Source organism: Neofelis nebulosa, chromosome 10 (genome assembly GCF_028018385.1).
Source record: "Neofelis nebulosa isolate mNeoNeb1 chromosome 10, mNeoNeb1.pri, whole genome shotgun sequence".
Lineage (NCBI taxonomy): Eukaryota > Metazoa > Chordata > Mammalia > Carnivora > Felidae > Neofelis > Neofelis nebulosa.
In genome coordinates this window covers 101101450-101128136 of record NC_080791.1, presented here as the reverse complement: position 1 = coordinate 101128136, position 26687 = coordinate 101101450, and the positions used below count along the sequence as shown (strand labels likewise).

Here is a 26687-nt window from a genome sequence, read left to right as displayed (position 1 = left end):
GACTCAAACTCACAAACTTTGAGACCATGACCTGAGCCAAAGTCAGGCACTTAACCGACTGAGCCACCCAGGCACCCCAATGAGATATTTATTTTTAAAACACAAGAATTCATATTCCAACTTTGTTTTTAATTGAAGTGTTACTTGTGTATTATATTTGATCTGTAATGACTGACTACTGATATAAAGCAACGAAAGTGCACATAAATCATATATCTTATGGACGATACCTAAATTTACAATCAAACTTTCTCTAAATTCTATACCCAAACACTTTAACTTCTGCCAGCAACATAACCATGAAACTTGTCGGGACTACTGTCTCAAGATTAAGACCATAAAGAACATAATGTGTTGAAATAAATCCTTTGTGATTTACAGATGGTATTTTTCTGAGTGTTAAAACTTTTTTTTTGAGTGTTTATTTTTCTGAGTGTTAAAACTGAGAGTTAAAACTTTGTTCTACCATTTCTTGATCATTTCTGTAGCATTTTGGAAGGTAGCATTTTGGAAGAATAAAGAAGAATGGATGGAAAAAAATTGCTCTTCTGTGAATGAATTCCTTCTCCTGGGAATTAGCAATAACCCTGGAATTAAAGTGACCCTATTTATCACATTTCTAGTTGCTTATCTCATCATTCTGGTTGCAGTCCTTGGGATGATCATTTTAATCAGAATGGATTCCCAGCTTCACACACCAGTGTATTTCTTCCTCAGCCACCTCTCCTTCTGTTATTCTACAGCAATTGGACCCCAGATGCTGGTAGGCCTCACTGCAAAGAACAAGTCAATTCCCTTCTATGGCTGTGTTCTGCAATTCTGGATCTTCTGCACCTTTGTAGATTCTGAGTGTCTACGGTTGGCAGTGATGGCCTTTGATCCCTACAAGGTCATTAGCAACCCCTTGCTCTACACGACCAACACGTCCAGCAGAGTGTGCTTTCTGCTCATGGCTGGGGTTTACATGATGGGAATTGTGGATGCTTCTGTAAATACAATATTAATATTTCACTTATGTTTCTGTGAGTCAAATGTGATCAACGACTTCTTCTGTGATGTCCCACCTCTCCTTTTGTTATCTTGCTCAGATACACAAGTTAATGAGTTAGTGATATTCACCATTTTGGGCTTCATTGAGCTGATTACCCTTTCAGGGCTCTTTGAGTCTTACTTTTAGATCATCCTGGCAGTGATAAAGATCCGCTCTGCTGAGGGGAGGTTCAAAGCTTTCTCCACCTGTGCCTCCCACTTAACTGCTGTTGCAATTTTCCAGGGGACCCTGCTCTTTATGTATTTCCGGCCAAGTTCTTCCTACTCTTCCTACTCTGATCAAGACAAAATGACCTCCTTATTTTATACCCTTGTGATTCCCATGTTAAATCCTATGATTTACAGCCTCCGGAACAAAGATGTGAACAAAGCTCTGAAAAAAAATTAAAAATAGACGGTGGTTTCATTGAAAACTTATATGTATGCATTTTTTTTCTCACAATCTTACACTATAAATCATGGAAATCAGAATTGTTTTGGCTATAAGCGTGTGATTCAATAAGTATTTATAACATGTACCAGCCATGCCAAAATGTGTCATTCCCTAAATACTCCAGGTTTCATTTTATACATTGAATTTATGTCGGTACTCCTTATTTGTGTGAAATTTTCAGATTCCAAGTTTGCCAAATTTTTGTCTTCAGTTTTTCATTTGTGTATGAATTTAATTTTCTAAATGCTATTGAGTATTTTCTAAGTACCTTTATGTGCTTTGAATTTCATGGTGAATCCAGCAGTTTATTTACTAATAAATCTCATTGCCTAATGGAAGTTACAATTTTAATTAACACTCAGATTATTTATAAAACTATAATTACCCATAATGTAAAAAAAAAGAAAGAAAGAAATGCTAAACACTATAAAACCAAAGTACATTTTTCAAATACAGTGAAGGAAATTGTTGTTTGAGATGACTTCAAATCCACTTGTTTATGACAAAATAAAATTGTTTTTGAGAGTAAAGTTGTTTTGATATAAGGATATCAAAAGGATATAAGGATATAAGGATGAAATAGGTTTTCCAGGATTTTGTTATCTCATATGTTTTTACTGATAATAACTCAGTAGCTCAACTGATGAAGGGCCCCACTGGGAGCTTATGAATAAACACACATGAAGAATCAACTATGGCAAAGGAGTACTTAGACTCTAAATATTGATTCTTGTGAGGACCACCTAAGAGGGTTCTGTCTGAGCAAGGCTATAATATATATCTCTATGTGTATTGCAGCATTATTTACAATAACCAAGGCATGAAAGCAAGCCGGTGTCCATTAATAAATGAACGGATAAAGAAGGTGTGGTGTATATATACAATGAAATATTATTCAGCTGTAAACTAGAATGAGATCTTGCCACCTGCAGTAACATGGACAGACATAGAGGCCGTTATGCTAAGTGAGGTCACTCAGACAAGGAAAGACAAATACCATATGATTTCATGTATATATGGAATCTCAAAAAACAAGTGAATAAACAGGCAATCAAAAGGCAGACAAGAAACTCATAAATGCAGAGTTTTGTTGTTTGCTAGAGGGGAAGTGGGGGCAGGGGAGGTGTGCAAAATCGGTGAAGGGGATTAAGAGGTACACACTTGCAGTTATAAATAAGTCACAGGGAGGAAAAAATACAGCGTAGGTGATATAGCCATTCATATTGTAGTAACAGTATCGGCAACAGATGATGACTACACTTAGTGCGAGCACTGAGTAATGCACAGAGTAGTCACGTGACTATGCTGCACACCTGAGCCTGATATAACATTGCACATCAACTATATTCAATAGTAAATTTTTTTTTAATTAAATTTAATTAAAATAATATCTCTCCAATGACCTCGGGTCAATAAGCTCCTGCCTGGTAAAGGTGACTCTTCCACTGGCGGTGGCAAAAGCCAATAGCCAGGTAGCAGCAGCCTGTGCAGAAGATCATCCTGCCCATGATGCTCATGATGAGTGATTCTGTCATTCCCTAGCAACGTGCTCTAGCAACAGGGGACTGTTACTTTTGCACTGGCAACCGGATGTCAGCTCAGGATTGGCTGAACCGTCTCTCCTGAGCACCAGCTCCCCTAAAGGTGCACTTCGACTAAATTTGAACTCCATTCCTTTCATCTCTCCCTGCCTGGAGCACTAGTGTGACTAATCTATCATTCACTGGAGTATATTATCCTTTATTGGCTTATTTGGAGACATTATTGTGTATGCTATTGCCTAGTAAAGCTCCCACTGTGAACCTGCGTTAAATACATTGCTGGCAAAGACAAACCAGTCTCTGAGCATTAATTTGCTTCCCAAAGCGAAACAGAAGTTGAAAAGTAATTCTTGCAAATTCAGACAATTAGTCTGGGATCTAAAAGATAAGTAGGAATTAGCTGAGAGATGCACTAGATGGAGAAAGCATTCTATGCAGATAGATCAGCAACTAGAGGGTCCCCAGGGGGACAGGAACACGTCATTTCTGTGGAATTTAAAGAAAACCAGTAAGGCTGGGCTGCAGTGCTACCATTCACCACTCAGTCACTTCCTCCAGGGGCTTTCCTTCCCTCTAGCACTCGCTAAGCTTGGGTCCCACACCACCCTGAGCCTGGGAACTTTGTTGAATCTACTCTGTTTCCTAAATCGTTACCTTCAAGGTGGGGTAAAGAATACTCAGACTTTAAGGACTGGGTATTTTCATCTCTTTACTCAAGCCCCGCTATAGCATCTGGGTAAAGAAAAAATGAAAAAAGATCCAAAAAGTTAATTGTTATTGAATGTTTATTCATGGGAAGTAAAAGAAAAAATCGCTGAGGTCAAGTATGTGCCTTAAGTACGTTTTTGTATCATATACGTAAACACGTAAAGTAGTTGTGGATGCTAAACGTAAGGGAAGCTTAAAGGCATATAAGTTACTTGGGAAAATAATTAAGCCAAAGAACTCTCATCTGGGCGTTCACAAGGTATTTGACAACTTAATTTGGTTCTGCTCCAGTTTGTGCATGATCCCATTGAGACAGGGAATTGGAAGGGACCCCGTGAGAGAAAAAGCTGCTTCTTTTCCAGCTTCCATTCTTGCGAGCACCTGTACCCCACCCCATCTACGCATGCCTTGTAATGTAAATAACATATGTCCTCCTTGTAAGGGACAAAGATATAATGATATCTTTGGAGGCTTCCAGCATAGTAGATTACATCTAAGGAAAGACTGAGCAGGGCCATCATATGCCTACTCCAGGTCACTGGAGTTCTCTTGAGACCAAGACGCCTGGTTTCAGGGAATGAGTGATTTCTGAAAAAAACCCTGACCCTATTCTTGTTCTTACCAGCTTCTGGATGCCTGAGAAGACACGTGCAGCAGACCACAACTGCCAATAAAAACCCCAGACCCCAAGCGAAGATGAGACTCCCTCTTTTCCTTTCCAAGTGCCCTGGGTGCTCCATCGGTATCTATATATATCTTCAATAAACTCTGCTTTCATTTCCTGCTGGCTCAGGTTTGATTGCTTTTCTGTGTAAAGCCAAGGAACCTCTTAGCTGATCTCCCGGGACTCCCTTCTGGTTCTGGCTGTGACCTGCCTGTACCAAAATCACTGAAGTATCACGTTCAGTAAGCAGGGACAAGGGCATGCCCTTGAAGGACCAGACGAGAATCAGGGCACTCTTAACTCTTAAATGTCTGCTACAATTACATAAACTAAAAGTCACTCAATGGCTAGGACTACCTAGGTGCCATTGTAGATGGCTTTGGTGAAAACACTTCAGATTTCCAGTAAAAACCAAGTAGGACAATGAGGCTCCTCTTTTGTCCAGGGTGATATTCTTTCTGACATTCTGAGACATGGTACAGGAAGGTATAAAGGTAGAAAAATACATAACGAAATAAAACAAGGGGGGGATGCTTCCTTTAGTCAAAATCTCTCCTCAATTAGGCAATGCTATTCAGACATTTTACCTATCAGTTAGGTTCTTTCATGAAGTACAGCATGTTAGGGGTGTAATTTAATCAGAACAAAGCCCAGACACAGATGGGTGTCAATCTTAGAAGCACAAAGATGCCATCTACCAACACATTGCCCCTTCATAGGAAACTGTAATGTATTTAAGCTCGGATTTGATCTACATATTGGCTCCTATAAGCCAATCTAAGTCTGATGTGTGAACTAAAAAGAAGGAGATGTAGGGCACCTGAGTGGCTCAGTCGGGTAAGAATCTGATTTTGGCTCAGGTCCTTATCTCACAGTTTGTGAGTTTGAGCCCCTCATCGGGTTCTCTGCTGTCGGTGCAGAGCCCCGTTCAGATCCTCTGTGTCCCTCTCTCTCTGCCGCTTCCCTGTGTATACTCTCTTTCTCAAAAATAAAATAAACATTAAAAAAAGAAGCAAACGTTAAGTCCATTAAATGAGGCACTGTAAGCTCAATGAACGAGTGTCTAAAAATAGAATCAACTGATCTATAAAATTTGCAAAATCCCTGTGCCTAAATCTGTGAGAGTGGGAGACGTGTAACTGGGGAATTCAAGAGTGAATGAGGGCTAAGGGGCTGCCAAAGATTTCTGTCTTGATTGTCCACAGAAAATCAGGGAACGTTAGCATCAAAATATTTTATGTTAACTTCTGCAATCCATTCCTCACCATTTCCTTTACCATCTATATCTGTAACCCACATACTTCTCAGAGCATACCCGCCACCTGTTGGCAGGAAATGTAACTGTCCCAGTAAGACATTATCAATGTCTGCATGTGATGAGCCAATAACACATGTCCCTTCCTTCATCTCAGTTCCTTATTTCTGCACAGGCACTGGCATCTTTAAACATAAGCAGATTAATGTGTATGTGTAATTACACAAGCAATTATTTCTATATTGTGAAAAGCTTAGCAAAATTTGCTAAATGCTGTACTGCTTCTCACTACTTTGCTAAGTGCCTTTAGAGGCAGCGAATATAACCTAGTTTGATATCCTCCCTAGAAAAAGGCTATGAACCGGAGAAGCAGCAACAACGTTGGGTCTGACTCTATTCCCAACTCACTATAATTGTGACCTTTAACAAATCACATTTCCTCGTCAGATCTCAGCACCACCCTGTCAAAAGAGGAGTTTCAACTGGATAATCTTTATTGTGTGTTCCAGGTGCCACATTCTCCATCTATATTGATTTGATTCTATCAATGAATAATGCACAAGCCTACTTCTATCTGTGGGAAGATTAAAAAAAAGAATAACAGATGGGTGGCAATATATTCATACCAAAGGACTACATTACATCACTAGGTCAATTTGGCCCAAAATAAGGGTGGTAATAAGGACAGATAGCATGAGTTACAGAAACCCCAGTACCATTAAGCTGGACTCATTTAACTTTCCTTCTGTTCTGGCATTTTGACTTTAAGAGACACTTAATAATAGCAGATACCCAACTTTATTAGTCATCAGGAAACCACATTTTCTACCTAATGGCTAATATTAAAATGACAGACAACATTAAGTGTTGGTGAGGATGTGGAACAGCCAGACGACTCACACACTGAAAGTGTGATAGTGGAAATATGGATTGGCATGCTTCTTTAGAAAACCATATGATGATATTTATTAAGTCTAAATTTTATACAGATGTGTGTGCACACATTTCCAAATCCTGGTCTTATATGCCTGGTCTTATGTATGTCCCAAAGGGAGTACAAAAATGTTCAAAAACCATTTTGTGTATTGGTAAAAAGAAAACAACTCAATTGCCTATCAACATTAAAGTAGATAAATAATGGTATTTTTGTACAAAGAATACTATTCAATAATGGGAATAAATGTACCGCAACTGAGGAAATATCATGAATGGATTGCCCAAGTATGTTGTTCAATGAAGCAACACATATTGTAAGCATCGGCATAAGTGTGATTCAAAAATATACTAACCTGATATATCGTGATAAAAGTCAAGAAAATATTTACTCCTTGGGCTAAGTGAATAAAAACTTAGGAGGGAGCATGTAGAAGTCTTTGTTGATTCTGGTTTTGTTCCCATTCTTGGTCTGGGTCCTGGTTGTACAGGTGTTTGTTGTTGTTGTTGTTGTTGTTTTAATTCATCTAAAGTATGTTTATTATTTAAGCATTCTCCATATGTATATTCCACATCAAAAAGACTTTCCAGGGGTGCCTGGGTGGCTCCGTCTGTTAAGCATCTGACTTCAGCTCAGGTCATGATCTCACACTCTGTGAGTTCGAGCCCTGCGTAGGACTCTGCACTGACAGCTCAGGTCAGAGCCTGGAGCCTGCTTCCAATTCTGTGTCTCCTTCTCTCTGCTCCTCTCCTACTTTCTCTCTCTCAAAAATAAATAAACATTAAAAAAATTTACAAAAAAAAAAAAAAGACTGTCCAAAAGCAAGGCCTATTCACCTTTAGATTGTAAGAAATTGCAGAATGTTATTATAAAGTTTTATCCCTAGAAATGCTTTATACACAATAAATCTGGTCTATTTTTAAAAACGAATGGAAAAACTCTCAGAAGATATTTCAGTAAATAATTATATCTTTTGTTGTTGAAAAAAAGCAAAGATGTCTTATTCAATCCATAAGCACTCCGAATCCTGTTTAAAGCAACAAAGGGACTTAGTGAACCTGGTTTTCCCTGCTGCCATTATCATGCATAAAACTTTTTCATAGTGACCCATGACTCAGGGCCATTCAACTATTTTCTTTTTTATCTTATCTTATCTTATCTTATCTTATCTTATCTCATTTACATTTATTTACTTATTTTGAGAGAGAGAGAGAGAGAGAGAGAGAGAGAGAGAGAGAATAAGAATCCCAAGCAGGCTCCATATTGCCATTGCAGAGCCCAAAACAGGGCTCAAGACCAGGAACCGTGAGATCATGACGTGAGCTGAAGTCGCACACTTAACCAACTGAGCCTCCCAGGCCCCCAGGGCCATACAACTACTTTCTAAAGACAGGACTTTTTAAGTAGACAGCTGCCTTTATAGGATTACATATAGAAGCTCAGTGGCATCAGGGAAGTCATGTAGACACAGATTTTTTTTCCCACTTGCTTGTGTCTCATGTCCTAAATTCCAACTGCCAATTTTTCATAATGTGAGAAAGCCAACTTCAATTAAAAACAAATCCCTTTAGGATGGTAATCATCCAGTTTGTAATAATCATATAATCACTAAGGCTCAGATTTTAATGGAAAACTTTGGAAAGAAGTTAGACTAACTGGTCCACAGGGGCAGTCAAGTTGAAGAAGGTAAATTTAGGTTCTATCTACACTGAGTGCAACCTGAAGAAATTTGTTTTCCCTGGAGACAGAGAAGCATCTGATGAGAAAATGAGTTTGGAAAAAAAAAAAAAAAAAAAAAAAAAAAAAAACTTCTCTGGTAACACCAATTATTAATTGAACACACAGATTTGGCATTCACTGGATTTTTTTAAAGAAATAAATTAACTGCAATAAGGCAAAACATAGAGCAAGAATACATTATTTAAGTTATAACCAAAAGTAGACTTTAACAACACATAAGCATCTGTACTGACCAGCATCCTGCAATAACTCATCTATTATAAAATGTCACTCAGGACAGGGCCAATACAGAGTGTTCCCCAAGATTGCCTGTTTGCACAACCTCAGGAGAATCATTTTATTTATTTTCTTGGCTCCTTAGATTTGTGAAATGCAGTGTTTATTTGACACATTTATATATTGGAGTTATTACCACCATAGCATTAATAACACCTGCATCCTATCATGTAATTATTTTTTTTGTAGTGAGAATATTTAAAATCTACTCTCATAGCAACTTTGAAGTATCTAATACAATATTGTAACTATAATCACAATGTTGTTCATTAGATCTTCAGAATGTCTTCATCTTATAATTTCATGTCTGTACTCTTTGACCAATATCTCCCAATTCCCACACCCCCATTGCCCCTGGTAAATATCATTCTACACTCTACAAGTCTCTGTGAGTTTGGCTTTTTTAGATTAGACTCATAAATCATACCATACAGTGTCTGTCTTTTTCTGTCTGGCTCATCTCACTTAGCATAATGCCTTGAAGTTCATTACCCTGTAGTCGAAAAACTATTAAGGGCAAGTTCTTTGAGTCTTAAAAATATAATGTTTATGAAATTCCAGAACGTTACTGATTATTTCTGGATCCCACTTTCAGTATAAGTATAATGAGGTTGTTAAAGACAGCTCAGGAAACACAAGATAATGCTAGAAATATACGATGATATATATGGATAAGCTAAATAATATATGAAAACCACAAATAATTTGGTAAGATCTCCATACCTTTTCCATTACAAATTGAGTGCTAAAAAAAGTACATTTCTAGAAGAGAGAGTTGAGATGTTTTATAGGGCAGAATAATGGGAACACAGGTTTTAACTCCCTGTCCCAGCGAAGAAGTCCAAAGAACATTCAGGGACCAACATGGTTGACCAAGATACAGGAAGGTGGAGCATTTCATTTGTATCTGCACCAGTGGGATTTGGGTAGGCACAAATTTCTCATCTCCGTTTCTCTCAATTCTCAAAGTACTGCCATGAATAATGGCACACAAAACTTGTTTTTCAATAAACAGAAGTTGGCTTTGTTTCAAAAGCATTATCCCAACACATTTTTTAAATAAAAAAATCATCCTTGTACAAGTGAGTTATGTACATATAAAGGTTGTTTATTACTCCTCTTTGTTGAACGTCCACCAGCCTAACAACAGGAAAATATTCAATACCCCACATTTACTGGTTCATTACTCATGCATATCCTATGCTAAAGGTTGTAGGAATGTGAAAAGATGTATGTATAAATAGATAAAGCACATAACTTGATAAAGAATGTACTAGGTGTAGTAGATGTTATACAGTTGAAATAGGGAAGAATCCGGCTCTGAAAGCAGGAAGTTAATCCACCAAGGGAAAAGTACACTCCCTGTAAAAGGAGATAAAGTAGCATCCTTATCATCAGAGAGAGGGAATTTAGGGCCATAAAGGCTATACAAAAAACAAAAACAAAACAAACAAAAAAAAAAACCTTGTTAATTCCACACTAATTTACTACCCCAAGGTCAAACCTCTTTGTCTTGTCAATTCTTCACGAATTTACCACTTCCTTGTCTAAAAGGTATAAAAGCTGCTTGATTTGGTCACTTCTTTGAGTGTCATATTTTTTTATGGGGCTTCCATATGCAGGCAGTTAAGTGTGTTTTTCTTCTGCTAACCTGTCTTATGTCAATTTAATTATTAGACCACTGAAAGAACCTAGAAGAGAAAGATTTTCCACCTGTACATAGTCAAAAAATCACTGAAATGGGAGTTGTTGGCATGTACTTATGAGAAAGGAACCAAACAATGACTAATGAAAAAAACAATATACAAGATTATGTTTCTAAATGGAAGGTAAAGGGGATGTTTCAGAAATGGAAGAAAACAGAGCGAACAATGAAAAGGAACTGAAAATAATATTAAGTGGAAAATCTATTTGAATTTAATTGGACATCAGTTTCACTGAAGGAGGGTGTAGATTCATAGTAACCATAAGCATAGACCTAGAATAAATTCTGGTAAACTTCTGGCATCATTGATCAATTTGTTAAGGAGTGAAGAATTGAAAGTTCAGCCTTTGATGCAGCATTCATTGGTGGGAAGGGGGGGGGGGGGGGGAGGAAGGAAATACAGAAGCAGAAGCCTAATTAGTCACACTCACATAACCCAGAAGAGCAAAGGCAGAGTCTTTAGAGATTAAAGCCCCAACAGTCACAAGGTAGAAATAAAATGCCATCTATTTATTGTTCATGTACCAGAAATAAGAACAGAAAGACGCTCATTTCAGGTAGGTTTCTAAATAACCAAATTTTTAAAAAATATATACAGACTGGAAAACACCTTACTTTTTTTTTTTGAAAAATTAGGAATCAAGTATTAAGGAATTTATAAATGAATCATTTTATATCTGCTTAAGTCAGTTAAATAAATTCTGCAACCTAACATCTAAACAATGATATTTCTTTATTAGACCTATGTGGATTTGGCCTCATTTGTCATTTGTATAAGGGTGGTAAAGCTTTTCCCTATTTATATTTTCTTCTAGGTCAATAAGTATACCATCACTTTCTATCTCTGTGTAAGTGATACTGTACATTTAAGTGGCACATTTGCTCTAGTTTTATCAAAAATAATAGAGATAACACATTATGAACACTAATATATACAAATCCAAGCCCATATAGACCACATGCCACAGCATTTAAGTCTAGAAAAATACAAACGAGACCACCACTCACATTACCATTTAAGTTCTCAACAGATACACACACACATAATGTGTGTATATAAATTCAAGACTGAAGACTGTGTATCTCAGAAACATTTGTTTTTCTTCGCCTTTTTTATTTTAATGGAAAAGACAACTGAAAATTCAAAGATCTGCAAATTTGCACATGATAGTCTGTTGTTTCCACTTCGTTTTATCACCTCTCTTTGTCTTTCAAGGTATTTGTCCTACAGCAAAAGTCAATCATACAAATGGATTCTCAGCGCTGTGTCAAACCAGTGAGGAAGAGTGATAGAATAGTTGTATAAAACATGTTCATATTTCAGTAAACACTAAAGTCAGCATACACCAAAATCTAACCCATACTAATTTTCATTTGTTATATGCGCTATCACGGTGAGTGATAAAATCAATTACCTTTCCTCAAGAAAGCAACTTATACTTTTGTTTCTTTTCGTCCAACTCATATTATCCAGTATCTTCTGACACTTTCTAAAAACTTTGTAGTTCCTTTTATATGATTTTGGCTCTAGAGAGAACTCACAGTTCATTTGGATCTGCTACTTGACATTGGACAACAGAAGCCAAGGCAAGTAACATATCTCAAGAATGACATGTATTTAGAATTCAAGTTTATCACCTTTCTATCCCCAAAATTTTTAGTTTTTTATAACACAGCAAGTCTTCTTTAATAGGGACACTCACCGGACTCTTTTCTGAGGATAAAGAAGACAACATAAAATCACGTTTTGTCTTATGGTGTTTTGGGTACCCAGAAAAGCCAAAGCCTGATCTATAATTTGCTTGACCATTTTGGAAAGCAGTTTAGAACAAGCACGAAGAATAATGGACAAAGAAAACTGTTCCTCCTTGACTGAATTCTTTCTCTTGGGAATTACGGACAACTCTGAGATCAAAGTGACTCTATTCACCACCATCCTGCTTATTTATCTCACTAATCTCCTGGCAAACCTCGGAATGATTATTCTAATTAGAATGAATTCTCAGCTGAACACACCAATGTACTTTTTCCTTAGCCACCTCTCTTTCTGTGACCTTTGTTATTCCACAGCAGTTGGGCCCAAAATGTTGGTAGACCTTCTAGCCAAAAACACATCAATCCCTTTCGTTGGTTGTGCTCTGCAATTCTTGGTCTTCTGTACGTTTGTAGATTCCGAGTGCCTACTGCTGGCGGTGATGGCCTTTGATCGGTACAAGGCCATTAGCAACCCCTTGCTCTACACGGTCAACATGTCCAGCAGAGTGTGCTTCCTGCTCATGGCCGGGGTTTACGTGCTGGCAACGGCAGATGCTTTGATACACACAACACTAACATTCCGGTTATGTTTCTGTGGATCAAAGGAGATTAATCACTTCTTCTGTGATGTACCCCCTCTCCTATTGCTCTCTTGCGCAGACACACAACTCAACGAATTAGCAATATTCACCATTTTTGGCTTCATTGAACTGAGCACCATTTCAGTAGTCCTTGTCTCTTATTGTTATATAATCCTATCTGTCCTGAAGATCCACTCTGCTGAGGGGAGGTTCAAAGCTTTCTCCACCTGCACCTCCCACATAACTACTGTTGCAATTTTCCAGGGGACCATGATCTTCATGTATTTCCGGCCGATTTCTTCCTACTCTCTTGATCAAGACAAAATGACTTCCTTGTTTTACACCCTTGTGATTCCCATGTTAAACCCACTGATTTATAGCCTACGGAACAAGGATGTAAAAAGGGCCTTAGAAAAATTGAAAAACAAATTACAGTTTTAAGTATTTATAGTCTGTATATGTGCATACACCCACACACATATCGTGATTGTTGTTTTCATAAAATTATATGATATGATTTATTTATTATTACGGTATTTATTATTATGGTATTTTCTCAAATACTTAAAGAAATGAGTATCTGCATTAAAACTCAACCATAACAAGACACTGTATTTCCTCAAACCTGTCATGTGTCACTGTGGTCTTCAATTTATTTAAGAAACTCATTTGTGCAAAACATTCTGACTCTTCTAATTTTCCATATATTTATTTGTTTGCTTTTCATGTAAGTTTAATTACAAGTATACTTGGATTTATTATTGAGTGTTCACTAAGTACTTTTCATACATGTTAATATTTTGAATTTCATGATAAATACAGTAGGTTCCAAATTATAGGATTATGAATCCTATAATCTAGAGGAATGAACAAACATTAACTGAGCACCCAAATAAGTCTTAAAACATTCATGAAGTAAAAGAGTTGGCAGTTAAAAATCTAGAAAAAAAATGTCAAAAGCTAGTGTGTAGAAGAAAGGTTTCCTTCTATGATGATGTTTAGTCTCAGGTCTAATTAAAAAAATCAAGCTGGGGAAAATAAAAGATTCCAGGCAAAGGGTCTAACATTACAGAGGTCCTGAGGTTCTATACCATTTTGGGATTTAAATAGTCCAACATGCAAAGGTTATAAAGAGAAGTGTAAAGTTCCTTGGTAAATTACATCATTGTATTGAAATTATCCACAAGTCTTCCATAACTTCCAAAGGAAGATTTCCTTCCTATCTTCCTCCTTCTCTGCTCTGGTTAAATGTCCCTTTTTAGGGGCGCCTGGGTGGCGCAGTCGGTTAAGCGTCCGACTTCAGCCAGGTCACGATCTTGCGGTCAGTGAGTTCGAGCCCCGCGTCAGGCTCTGGGCTGATGGCTCGGAGCCTGGAGCCTGTTTCCAATTCTGTGTCTCCCTCTCTCTGCACCTCCCCCGTTCATGCTCTGTCTCTCTCTGTCCCAAAAATAAATAAATAAATAAATAAATAAATAAATGTCCCTTTTTATAATTCATAGACAATGATCTCCTTTAAGCATTTTTTTTTTAATATTGCTTGCCTTATTGCCTCCAAAATAAGATGGTAAGTGTTCTTTGTTCAAGGATTGAGCATTCCATCCCTGTTATCCAAAGTGTCTTCGTGGTGCCGGAGACAAGAAATGGCAAAACAAACATATACCCAATGAAATATTAGATAACATTTTTAAGAGCTTATTAGACATTGGTAACACAATTAACTGAGGGTATGATAAGTGATTTGAATATATATATTTTGTAACTCTCCAAAAAGTGTATAAAATGGTTGTGGATACTAAGGTAATGGATCTATAAAGAGCTACATACTAATTACATTAGAAGCAAAGAATATTTTCCCATGTATATGCTTGGTATCTATCAATTTCATCTGTCTGTGCTCAACTTTCTGATGGCTAAAGCAGTGAGTTAGCTTGTTGAGACAACATGGGTATGGCATATATTTGAGAGACTATTTAAGACTCAAGGACAGGGGTGTCTGCGTGGCTCAGTTGGTTGAGCGTCTGACTCTTGACTTTGGCTCATGTCATGATTCCAAGAGCCTGCATTGGGTTCCACTGAATGTGGAGCTTGCTTAAGATTCTCTCCCTCTCTCCCTCTCCGCTTTCCCCCCCCTAGCACTCTCTCTCTTTCTAAAAAAAAAAAATTTAAGAAATTAAAAAAAAAATTAAATTAAAAAAAAAATTTTTAAAGATTCAAGGATACTCTTACCAATTGCAATCATAGAAATTGAAAGTCACTGAATGCCTTAGATTTTCCATTTGCTATTTAGAAATGCCTTTGTGTGAAAACATTTCAGAAAAGATGTAAACCTAAGATTTTCTTGTTTTCATAGGGGCATCTGTGGGACCCCTTACCTGTCACACAGTATCACGGTGGAAAAAAATGCATGGAACATTTTCTGTTTTTAATAAAAGGAGTTAAGTGTTTCTACCTGAATGATATCTTCTCAATTAACACACACTATGTCAATATTGTTACTGATAAGCAGCAGCATGGTAGAAAACACTGTCTGAAATACCCTGTCCAAAAATGAATGGGGTATAAGTAGATTGCTGGTAATTCAGGGAATGTACATATGTCTTCTAGGCAACTAGTCTCTCTCCCTTTCAACAGCTATACATTACATCCAAAGACAGATTTGACCTACATATAGCAGTTTTATCAGATCTGGTTTGACCTAGAGGGAAGAAAAATTTAAAGAGAAGGAAATTTTGAGTCCTATGAATGGGATTCCAAATATAGAATTGACTAATTTAACTAAACATGGACTTATTTTCCTGGAATATGAGGGGTTTAATAACACATCATGGGGAACATTTTTAGATTTGTCGGTGGATGGCCTACAATGACTCTTCTATCTTATTTATTTTACATGAAAAAGGAGTATCACATCAGAATACTTTATGTACTCTAGCTTACTTCAACCTTCATCATTCCTTTCCTCTGTAACCTCTATCACGTCCTTCTCACATATACCCAATAACTGATGGAAAATATTATTGTCTGGAGGCATCTGGGTGGCTCAGTGAGTTAAGCGTCTGACTCTTGCTTTTGGGGAAGGTCATGATCTTGTGGTTCGCTAATTCAAGCAGCTCATTGAGCTGCACGTTGACAGGGAAGAAACTGCTTGGGATTCTCTCTCCCTCTCTCTCTGTCCCTCCCCCACTCACTCTCTCTGTCTCTCTTGAAATAAATAAATAAACTTAAAAAGTTTTTAAAGAAAATATTATTGTCCAAATGTAGCTTTTTTTGAGTTAAGGGGAAGTCTTTAAAGATGATAATATAAGAGGCCTTAAATTTCCCTCCTCCCCAAATTAACAGCTACAGATGCTACAATTCCCTCTGAAAGAAATCAAGAAACTATCTGAGCAACTGTTATACATTGAGCAAATGAGAAAAATAACCACACTGAATCACAGAAAAAGCTAAGACAAAACTTTGCCATAAAATTTACAATTGGGAAGAAACCCCTGGCTACCAGCTTCTCCATGAGGTATGGAAGGTTTATATCCCCCCCCCCCCCAATTGTCCCACCATTTAATAGTCCCACTAGAGGGACAGGCCTCCAAGTCCTCTGGCTCCAGAGGTCAATGAGTCTTATATCACAAGAGTCATAAGACTATAGCAAATAAAATAGGAGATGCAGCTATCACACCAGGGCTCAGAGCAGAGATAATAGAAAAGACCTTTCCTCAGTCTTTTCCTGAATGAGATTTATTTGTACAATTTAACAGACTGAGGGTCCGGCTTCTGATTTTGCATGCTTCTAGGGGCTGACTGGGATCCTCCCTGGACACCAAGGAGCCTGTGGACATGTCCCCAACTCTCTCCCTCCTGCCAACCCCAAGTCACCAGTATCTTCCTGGAAGGAATTTGTACACATGTCTGCACCCCAGTTTTTGCAGCTGCCATCTGAAGAATGTCTTCCCAGATCATCTGACTACAATAGCCAACAGGGTTTCCATTCAGAAATGCCACAGAATTTTGGGGGTGTAATGCCTGAAGTTCCAAAACCTCCCACAAAAACCACCAGAGTCGTAAGTCAAAGCCAAGCAGCAAGGGTCGTTTATTGCAGGTTCGAACCTGGTCCTCTGCGCACTCGTCGCCGGTGACACAAGAGGCCACGATTAGGGTTGGTATAGCGTTTTTATAGACAGAGACAAATAGCACAGGGGAGGTTTTTACTTGTGGTGGGAGGAAGAAAGGGGGAAGGGGGTAGGTGAGGAATGTGCTAAGCAAGCAGGTTTACAGAAGCGAGAAATGCCGGTTAGTTTGTATACAATCACTCATTCCATTACATATCAGACTACATTTAGGAAGTTTTACAGCCCATTCTACAGTGGGTTACAATCAGGAAAGGTCTCACAATGCTCATAGCAAACAGCAAGCAAAACAGACTTCTCAGCAATTGTATTTCTTATCAAAGATCCATAATAAGCAGAAAAGAGAACCTAGCTTTAAACTAAGGCAGGGCTGTCATTTGGATTCAAAGCTGTTCCTTTCAGGGGCACCTGGATGGCTCAGTCAGTTAAGCATCCGACTTCAGCTCAGGTTATGATCTCACGGTCTTGGAGTTCAAGCTCCACATTGAGCTCTGTGCTGACAGCTTAGAGCCTGGAGTCTGCTTCAGATTCTGTGTCTCCCCCTTTCTCTGCCCCTCCCCTGTGTGCACTTTGTCTCTCTTTCTCAAAAATAAATATTTTTTTAAAAATTAAAAAAAAAAGAAATGCCACAGAATTTTAAAATCAATTCAGGTAACTTTTCCAACCATAATAGTATGAAACTAGAAATCAAACAGAAGACAAGAACTGGAAAATTTACAAATATGTAGAGATTAAACAACATGTTCTTGAAAAAAAAACAATAGGTTAAAGAGGAAACCAAGAAAGACTTCAAAAAATCTCTTGAGACAAAAATGGAAACACAGCATATCAAAAGAAAATGCACCAAAAACAATTCTAAGGGGAAAGTTATAGTGATAAAACACTATCTTGGGGTGCCTGGATGGCTCAGTCGTTTGAGCATCAGACTTCAGCTCAGGTCATGATCTCGCTGCTCAAGTGTTTGAGCCCCATGTAGGGCTCTCTGCTGACAGCTCAGAGCCTGGAGCCTGCTTCAGATTCTGCGTCTCCCTCTCTCTGCCCCTCCTCTCCTCATGCTCTCTCTCTCTCTCTCTGTCTCAGAAATAAATAAACATTAAAAAAAATTAAAAAAAAAATTTTTTTAAAGAAAAACCAAGATCTTAAATAAACAGCCTACATTTATATCTTAAAGAACTAGAAAAGAGAAACAAACTGGGCCTAAAGTCATTTGAAGGAAATGACTAACAAAAATCAGAGCTTAAATAAGTGAAAGAGAGACTAAAAAGAAAATAAATAAGATCAATCAAACTAAGATCTGGTTTTCTGGAAAGATAAACAAAATAGAAAAATATTTAGATGGATTCACCAAGATAAAAAGAGAGAAGACTCAAATAAATAATATTATAACTGAGAGAAGATACATTTCATTTGATAGCAAACAATTACAAAGAACAATAAGAGACTACTATGAACATTTATATGCCAATGATTTGGACACCCTAGAAAAGGTAAATAAGTTTCTAGAACGTACAACTGACTGAGACTGAATCATGAAGAAATAGAAAATCTGAACAGACCAACTGCTATTAAAGAGGTTAAATCAGTATTCTAAAACCTCCTCAAAAAAGAAAATTCAGCACCAAATCCCTTCATTGGTGAATTCTATCAAAATTTTATGAAGATGTCATAGATAATTCTTTGCAAACTCTTCAAATAATTAGAAGAAACAATACTTTCAAACTCATTTTATGAGATCGGCATTACCCTACTACCAGAACCAGGCAGAAACACTATAAGAAAATTAAAGACCAACATCCTTGATGGACATAGATGAAAAATCATCCACAAAATATTGACAAACCAAATTCAACAGTGAATAAAAAAGGACCATAAACCATAATCAAGTGTGTTTAGTCCAGGGATGCAAGAATGGTCCAACATCCCTAAATCAATCAGTGGGTTATACTATATTAACAAAACGAAAGATAAAAATCATATGATCATCTCAATAGCTGCAGCGAAAACAATTGACAAAATTCAACATCCTTTTATGATAAAGATCTCTGCAAACTGGGTAGAGTGTGAAATTACCTCAACATAAATAAAGATCATATGTAACAAGTCCACAGCTAATATAATACTCAACAGGGCAAAGGTGAAACTTTCCCTCTCACATGAAGAACAAGACAAGGATGTCCACCCTTGCCACTTTTATTTAAAACAATAGTAAAAATCCTAGCCACACCAATTAAGAAAGAAAAGAGTAAAAGCATCCAAATTGGAAAGGAAGAAATCCAACCATCTTTATTTGCAGATGACATGATATTGTATATATACAAGATCCTAAAGATGCCACCAAAAAGCAGTTAGAATTAATAAAAAAAAAAAATCAGTAAAGTTGCTGGATACAAAACTAATATACAAAAAAATGAGTTTCTTTTTATGCACTAACAGTGATCAGCCAGAAAAATATTAAAAAAAAAAAATGTCTTAACAACAAAAGAATACAATACTTAGGTATAAATTAATCAAGGAGGTGAAAAAATTTTACAAATTTCACACTGAAAGCTATAAGATATTGATGAAGGAAATTGAAGAAGACACAATTGGAAAGAGATTCCATGCTCATACATTGGAAGAATTAATATTGTCAGTATGAAATCAGATACTGTGGTGCCTGCAGTTTTGTTCTGCTTTCTCAAGATTGGTTTGGCTTTTTAAGGTCTTTTTTTTGTTTGTTTCATAGAAATTTTAAGATTCTTTTTCCTACTTATGTGATAATCACTGTTGGACTTTAGATAGGGATTGCACTAAATATGTAGATTGGTAAAATGGATATTTTAGGTAGGATGGCTATTTTAACAATATTTGGAAAGGACAGAAAATTATACTTTAATACTTCTTAACTTTGTAAAAATTGCAACAAAGCACACCAAATTGTTTAAAAAAGCAAATATCTCTGCCCCTCCACCGTTCATGCTCTGTCTCTCTCTGTCCCAAAAATAAATTAAAAACGTTGAAAAAAAAAAAAAAAAAAAAGGGGGCGCCTGGGTGGCACAGTCGGTTAAACGTCCGACTTCAGCCAGGTCACGATCTCGCGGTCCGTGAGTTCGAGCCCCGCGTCAGGCTCTGGGCTGATGGCTCGGAGCCTGGAGCCTGTTTCCGATTCTGTGTCTCCCTCTCTCTCTGCCCCTCCCCCGTTCATGCTCTGTCTCTCTCTGTCCCAAAAATAAATTTAAAACGTTGAAAAAAAAAAAAAAAAAAAAAGCAAATAAAACTGTGGTGTTCCCTAAAACCTCTTCTGTGTACACATGCACCTATGGTCTATATTAGTTGAAACAGTTTGCAAACTCATATTTCCTCTTCTTTCTGTTACCCACTTATCGAATCACTTAAAATACCAACTAATATTAAATTAGGCATTATTTGTGGAAGTCCTGGTACTAGGGCTGCAGGGTATACAAAAATTAGCCAAGAGTAGCTATTATTTCTCAGGAGCTTACAATGGAGTAAAAGACTGAATGAAATGAAAATATATGAATGAAATATCTGAATGAATGAAATAAAATATCTGAATGAAATAAAAATAAGTCAAGAAAAAGTGCTGAATGGAGTGGATGTTACAGTCATAAAATAATTGGAATCCTGGTAGGTAATATCTGGTTGAAAGAATGCCATCGAATATGATTAATGAAAATATAAACATTGAAGAATTTTATACTTCCTTTTTTTAAATTTTTTTTTAATGTTTAGTTATTTTTGAGAGAGAGAGTGAGCAGGGGAGGAGCAGGGAGAGGGAGACAGAGAATCTGAAGCAGGCTCTGCACTGTCAGTGCAAAGCCTGATATGGGACTTGAACCCAGAACCATGAAACCTTCACCTGAGCTGAAGTCAGATGCTCAACCAAATGAGTCATCCAGGTGCCCCAATTTTTATACTTACTAAGTGGGAAGGGGAAAGAGACTTTTTCCCAAGTGAAAGAACCAGGATAAACATCATTAATAATAAAAAATTAACAAATAAAATAATCATTTTATTTAACAAATTTATTAATTTAATAAATTAAACAAAAGGAATAATATTTGAGATAAAATAATTAAATTTGAATTTCTTTAGAAGTCTGGAAGAAGACGCTATAAACTCAAGATAGCAATAAACCATACTACAAAAATCATCTCACCTTCCTAACAACAAACAATTTGGTGCAAGTACAAAGACTTGGTCTTTGCTGAAGTTGTCGGCTATGTTCACCAGGGAAAGTGCAGAATTAGAAATCGAATTAATCACATGTTTGTTTAAGTGTGAGGGCAAAGGCTTGAGAGATTTCAGTCCCAAATGACACTGAGTAAAAATAAAATGCCATCTCTAGTGTTCAGCTACCAGGGGCAATCACAGAAAGACTTGCTCATCACAGGTAGGTTTCTGAGTCACTAAATTTAAAGAGTAAAGAATAAAAACCTTGCATTTGAAAAAATGAGGAATCAAATATTTAGGACATTGTAAGTGAATATTTTTTTTTACTTCCTTTGGGTAATAATCTGCAATCTAATGGCAAAAATATGTACTTCTGATAAAAGAGGGTGTTTAGAAGTAATTTTATTTTAAGTTTATTTATATATTTTGAGAGAGAGGGAGAGAGAGAGAGAGTCCAAGCAGGGGAGGAGCAGAAAGAGAGGGAGAGAGAGAATCCCAAGCAGGCTCCCCACAGTCAGCACAGAGCCAAACAAGGGGCTCCATCTCACAACGATGAGATCATGACCTGAGCTGAAATCAAGAGCTGGACGTTTAACCAACTGGGCCACCCCAGTTCCCCTTGGAGTAACTTTCATTAGTAAATGTATAGTTTTACCTAAACCAAAATAAAGAAGAAAAAATTTTTTTTTAATCGTGTGAAAGGGTACATGCAAATCTAAGATATTCTTTTAATTTTTAAAAACAATAATAATTGAAATATCACAATGCAAATACTAATTTATATAAATCTAACCCCATATGAACCACATACCATATTTACTCCAATCCAAAGCAAAATAAGACCATCATTTATATTCCAATTCTCACATATCAATAGAAAGACAGGTGCATGCACACACATACATATATAAACAAACAGAAGTCTATATATATGAAAAATATAATTTCTTGTTCAGCTCTATTTTTGATGAAAAAGTTAAGTTTAAATCCAAAGAGATGTAATGTATATGTTATTTCTGTTTTCATTTGTTTTTAGCATTTTTCCTCTACATGAGCTTTGGTACCAGACCACCATTTCTGAGTGTAAGTAATAATAATGTGGCAAAACAGTAAAAATGTTGTATTGTTCATTACTTTTATTTTTTCTTCTATTAATTTTTTAAGTTTATTTATTTATTTTCAGAAAGCATAGGGACAGTGAAAGCAGGGGAGAGAGAGAACCCCAAGAAGACTGCATGTTGTCAGCACGGAGCCTGATGTGGGGCTCAAACTCACTAACTGTGAGATCATGACCTGAGCCAAAATCAACAGTCGGATGCTTAACTGACTGAGCCACCTAGACACTCGTGTTCATTGAAAGGAACAGCTTTGAATCCAAATGACAGCCCCGCCTTAGTTTAAAGCTAGGTTCTCTTTTCTGCTTATTATGGATGTTTGATAAGAAATACAATTGCTGAGAAGTCTGTTTTGCTTGCTGTTTGCTATGAGCATTGTGAGACCTTTCCTGATTGTAACCAACTGTAGAATGGGCTGTAAAACTTCCTAAATGTAGTCTGATATGTAATGGAATGAGTGATTGTATACAAACTAACCGGCATTTCTCGCTTCTGTAAACCTGCTTGCTTAGCACATTCCTCACCTACCCCCTTCCCCCTTTCTTCCTCCCGCCACAAGTAAAAACCTCCCCTGTGCTATTTGTCTCTGTCTATAAAAACGCTATACCAACCCTAATCGTGGCCTCTTGTGTCACCGGCGATGAGTGCGCAGAGGACCAGGTTCGAACCTGCAATAAACGACCCTTGCCGCTTGGCTTTGACTTACGACTCTGGTGGTCTTTTGTGGGAGGTTTTGGAACTTCAGGCATTACATTCATGATGTTTAAATAAGAGACCTGTTCATGATATCCAGTTTTAACACACAGGCTTGAACAAATCATGGTTTTTGAAGAACAGTAAGTGCAATCGCTTTTAGGCTCAATTTGATATTTGTTTTTCAGACATAAAGCTGTAAATTCAGCTTTGCCTTTAGGTGTGAGTTTTATATTATGTTTGATCTGTGATGAGTTTTCATTCATGATTGCTGAGATAAAGCAGTGAAGGTGCACACAAGTCATATATTTGGTGGGTGATATGCAAATTGATAATCAAACTTTAAATTCTATCACAAACATGTTAATTTTGTCAACAGTATAACAATGAAATGTTTCTGGGTTATTTTCTGAGGATAAAGAATATAATATCTGAAACAAAACCTTTCTCATATATAGATTGTATTTTTGTGAGTTTCAAGAGGAATTAAAACTTTGATATACCGTTTCTTGATTATTTCGGGAGCATTTTGGAAGAATAAAGAAGAATGGATGGAAAAAATTGCTCTTCTGTGAATGAATTCCTTCTCTTGGGAATTAGCAATATCTCTGGAATTAAAGTGACCCCATTTGTCACATTTTTAATTGTTTATCTCATCATTCTTATTGCAAACCTCAGGATGATCATGTTAATTAGAATGGATTCTAAGCTTCACACACCAATATTTCTTCCTCAGCCACCTCTCTTTCAGTGACCTCTGTTATTCTACAGCAATTGGACCCTGGATGCTGGTAGGCCTCATTACCAAGATAAAGTCAATTCCTTTCTATGGCTGTGCTCTGCAATTCTGGATCTTCTGCACGTTTGCAGATTCTGAGTGCCTACTGCTGGCGGTGATGGCCTTTGATCGCTACAAGGCCATTAGCAACCCCTTGCTCTACACGGCCAACATGTCCAGCAGAGTGTGCTTTCTGCTCATGGCTGGGGTTTACATGGTAGGGCTTGTGGATGCTTCTGCAAATACAATATTAACATTCAGGTTATGTTTCTGTGGATCAAATGTGATCAACCACTTCTGTGATGTCCCGCCTCTCCTTTTGTTATCTTGCTCAGATACCCAAGTTAATGAGTTAGTGATATTCACCATTTTTGGCTTCATTGAGCTGATTACCCTTTCAGGGCTCTTTGTGTCTTACTGTTATATCATCCTGGCAGTGATAAAGATCCGCTCTGCTGAGGGGAGATTCAAAGCTTTCTCCACCTGCACCTCCCACTTAATTGCTGTTGCAATTTTCCAGGGAACCCTGCTCTTTATGTATTTCTGCCCGAGTTCTTCCTACTCTCTTGATCAAGACAAAATGACCTCCTTGTTCTATACCCTTGTGATTCCCATGTTAAACCCTGTGATTTATAGCCTGCGGAACAAAGATGTGAAAGAGGCTTGGAAAAAACTTAAAAATAGAAAGTGGTTTCATTGAAAACTTATATGTACCTATTTTTCTCCCGATCTTACACTATAATTTGTGAAGTTCAAAATTGCTTTGATTAAAGTGGTATGATCTAGGGGTGCCTGGGTGGCTCAGTTGGTTAAGCGGTTGACTTCAGCTCAGGTCATGATCTCCCAGTTTGTGAGTTCGAGCCCTGCGTCGGGCTCTGTGCTAACAGCTCAGAGCCTGGAGCCTACTTTGGATTCTGTGTCTCCCTTTCTCTCTGCTCCTGCCATGCTTGTGCTCTATCTTTCTCTGTCTCTCAAAAATAAATAAATGTTGGGGCGCCTGGGTGGCGCAGTCGGTTAAGCGTCCGACTTCAGCCAGGTCACGATCTCGCGGTCCGTGAGTTCGAGCCCCGCGTCAGGCTCTGGGCTGATGGCTCGGAGCCTGGAGCCTGTTTCCGATTCTGTGTCTCCCTCTCTCTCTGCCCCTCCCCCATTCATGCTCTGTCTCTCTCTGTCCCAAGGATAAATAAAAAACGTTGAAAAAAATAAATAAATAAATAAATAAATAAATGTTAAAAAAAAAAGTGGTATGATCCAACAAGTATTTATACCATGTTCCTGCCATAACCAAGTGTGTCATTTCTTTAGTACTCCATGATTCATTTTATGTCTTGAGCTTATACTTGGTATTCCTTATTTATGGAAAACTTATGGACTCCTAGTTTGCCCAATTTGTGTTTCTACAATCTCTCATTTGTGCATGAATCTAATTTCCTATATGTTAGTGAGAGTTTTCTAAGTACGTAACGCACTTCTATGTGTTTTGTATTTTATGGTGAATCTAACAGTTTTGTGTTAATGAATCTTGTCATCTAATGGAAACTGATGAAGTTTTGGGGTGATGGTGGGGGTCCAGAGCTGAAGGTCAAGAAAGGCTTCTTGAAGATGTCCTTTGCACAAAAAGGTGATTTTTTTTTTTTTTTTTTTTTTTAGCACAGGAACAGGAACCATGGGCAGGAAGAGCTGCCTGGGACCCTGTGGAAAGACTGGTTCTATACTTGGGAGTTGGGAGAGGGGGGAGGGGAAGTCAAGGGGAAGTTTTCAAAAAGATTTCATCTGCTAAAGAAGACTCACAGGATACTGGAGGCCAAGCTGTTGTCAAGCTTAGGTTGTTTTTCCCTCCAGCAAAGTATTAACATTAAGACAGTAGGGAGATCCTGGAGAAACTTTTTACTCTGCCAGCCTCTAATAGTTGTCAATGGACTGCAGTTTATAAGGAGATTGAATTTTACCTGCCATTTCCTTCTTGCCTTTGTTCCCCATATCACTATGGAGGTGTGATTTTGAGGTTCCAGGAAAGGAGTCTACAGGTTTCTGGAGATTAGGCTATTAATAAAATTGCCTTTTTCTTGTAATCTATCAAGACATGGAGACTCATGTCCTGCTTGACTGTGATCTCCTTCAGTTAACCATTTGTTTTCTTTCCTTTCCTTTGTTCTTGAGTAGCCAGGAGTGCCTGTGGAATATCACACATATCCCACCTTGGCGGGAGGGGTGGGGTGTTAGCTCAATTTTGCCCTCAGCCTGCCTATATAGGCTCTCTCATCAGAAGTGACAAATGTTAATTAAATGATCATTCAAATTATTTATAATAAACTGTAATTACGCCATAAAAAAAAAAAACCAGAAACAAAGCACAATGTTCAATTATAGTGAAGAATGTTGAAAAGTTCCTGGTAATGGGAACAATCTGGGATCTAAAAGATAAGTAGGAATTAGCTGAGAGATGCACTAGATGGAGAAAGCATTCTATGCAGATAGATCAGCAACTAGACGGTCCCCAGGGGAACAGGACCACATCATTTCTGTGGAATTTAAAGAAAACCAGTATGGCTGGGCTATAGTGCTACCATTCACAACTCAGTCACTTCCTCCAGGGGCTTTCCTTCCCTCTAGCACTCGCTAAGCTTGGGTCCCACACCACCCTGAGCCTGGGAAGTTTGTTGAATCTATCTCTGTTTCCTAAATTATTACCTTCAATGTGGGGTAATGAATACCCAGAGTTTAAGGACTGGATATTTTTATCTCTTTCCTCAAGCCCCACTGTAGCATCTGGGTAAAGAAAAAATGAAAAAGATCCAAAAAGTTAATTGTTATTGAATGTTTATTCATGGGAAGTAAAAGAAAAAATCGCTGAGATCAAGTATGTGCCTTAAATACGTTTTTTGAATCATATATGTAACCACATAAAGTAGTTGTGGATGCCAAATTCAAGGGAAGGATAAAGACATGCAAATTACTTGGAAAATAATTAACCCAGAGGGCTCTTGCCTGGGTGTTTACCAAGATATTTGCAACTTGGCTCTGCTTTAGTTTGCTGATGATCAAATCACTGAAGTGATTTCTTCAGTAAGTCTGGATAAAAACAGCTCTTGCAGGACCAAAGAAAAGTCAGGGACACTCTTAAATGTTTGCTACAATTACACAACCTGAAAATCACTCAGTCTA

At 37.5% G+C, this 26687-nt stretch overlaps 3 protein-coding genes across 3 annotated transcripts; all 3 read left to right on the top strand.

Moving 5' to 3' along the window:
• The first annotated feature begins 529 nt into the window (after positions 1-529).
• On the top strand, positions 530-1460 carry LOC131488816 (olfactory receptor-like protein OLF2). The gene is given in 2 exon segments (XM_058690658.1): positions 530-1426; positions 1428-1460. Coding segments are annotated over 2 exon segments (930 nt in total).
• Positions 1461-12147: 10687 nt separating this feature from the next.
• LOC131488815 (olfactory receptor 5W2-like) lies at positions 12148-13083 on the top strand. The gene has a single exon (XM_058690657.1). The coding sequence runs from the start codon at positions 12151-12153 to the stop codon at positions 13081-13083; it is 933 nt and encodes a 310-aa protein (XP_058546640.1). The 5' UTR covers positions 12148-12150.
• A 10208-nt stretch (positions 13084-23291) lies between these two features.
• LOC131488814 (olfactory receptor-like protein OLF2) lies at positions 23292-24222 on the top strand. The gene is given in 2 exon segments (XM_058690656.1): positions 23292-23464; positions 23466-24222. Coding segments are annotated over 2 exon segments (930 nt in total).
• Positions 24223-26687: the final 2465 nt, after the last annotated feature.

Bases quoted from the DNA above. Each gene is read 5' to 3' on its own strand.
- LOC131488815 (XM_058690657.1), top strand. From the start codon at position 12,151: ATGGACAAAGAAAACTGTTCCTCCTTGACTGAATTCTTTCTCTTGGGA.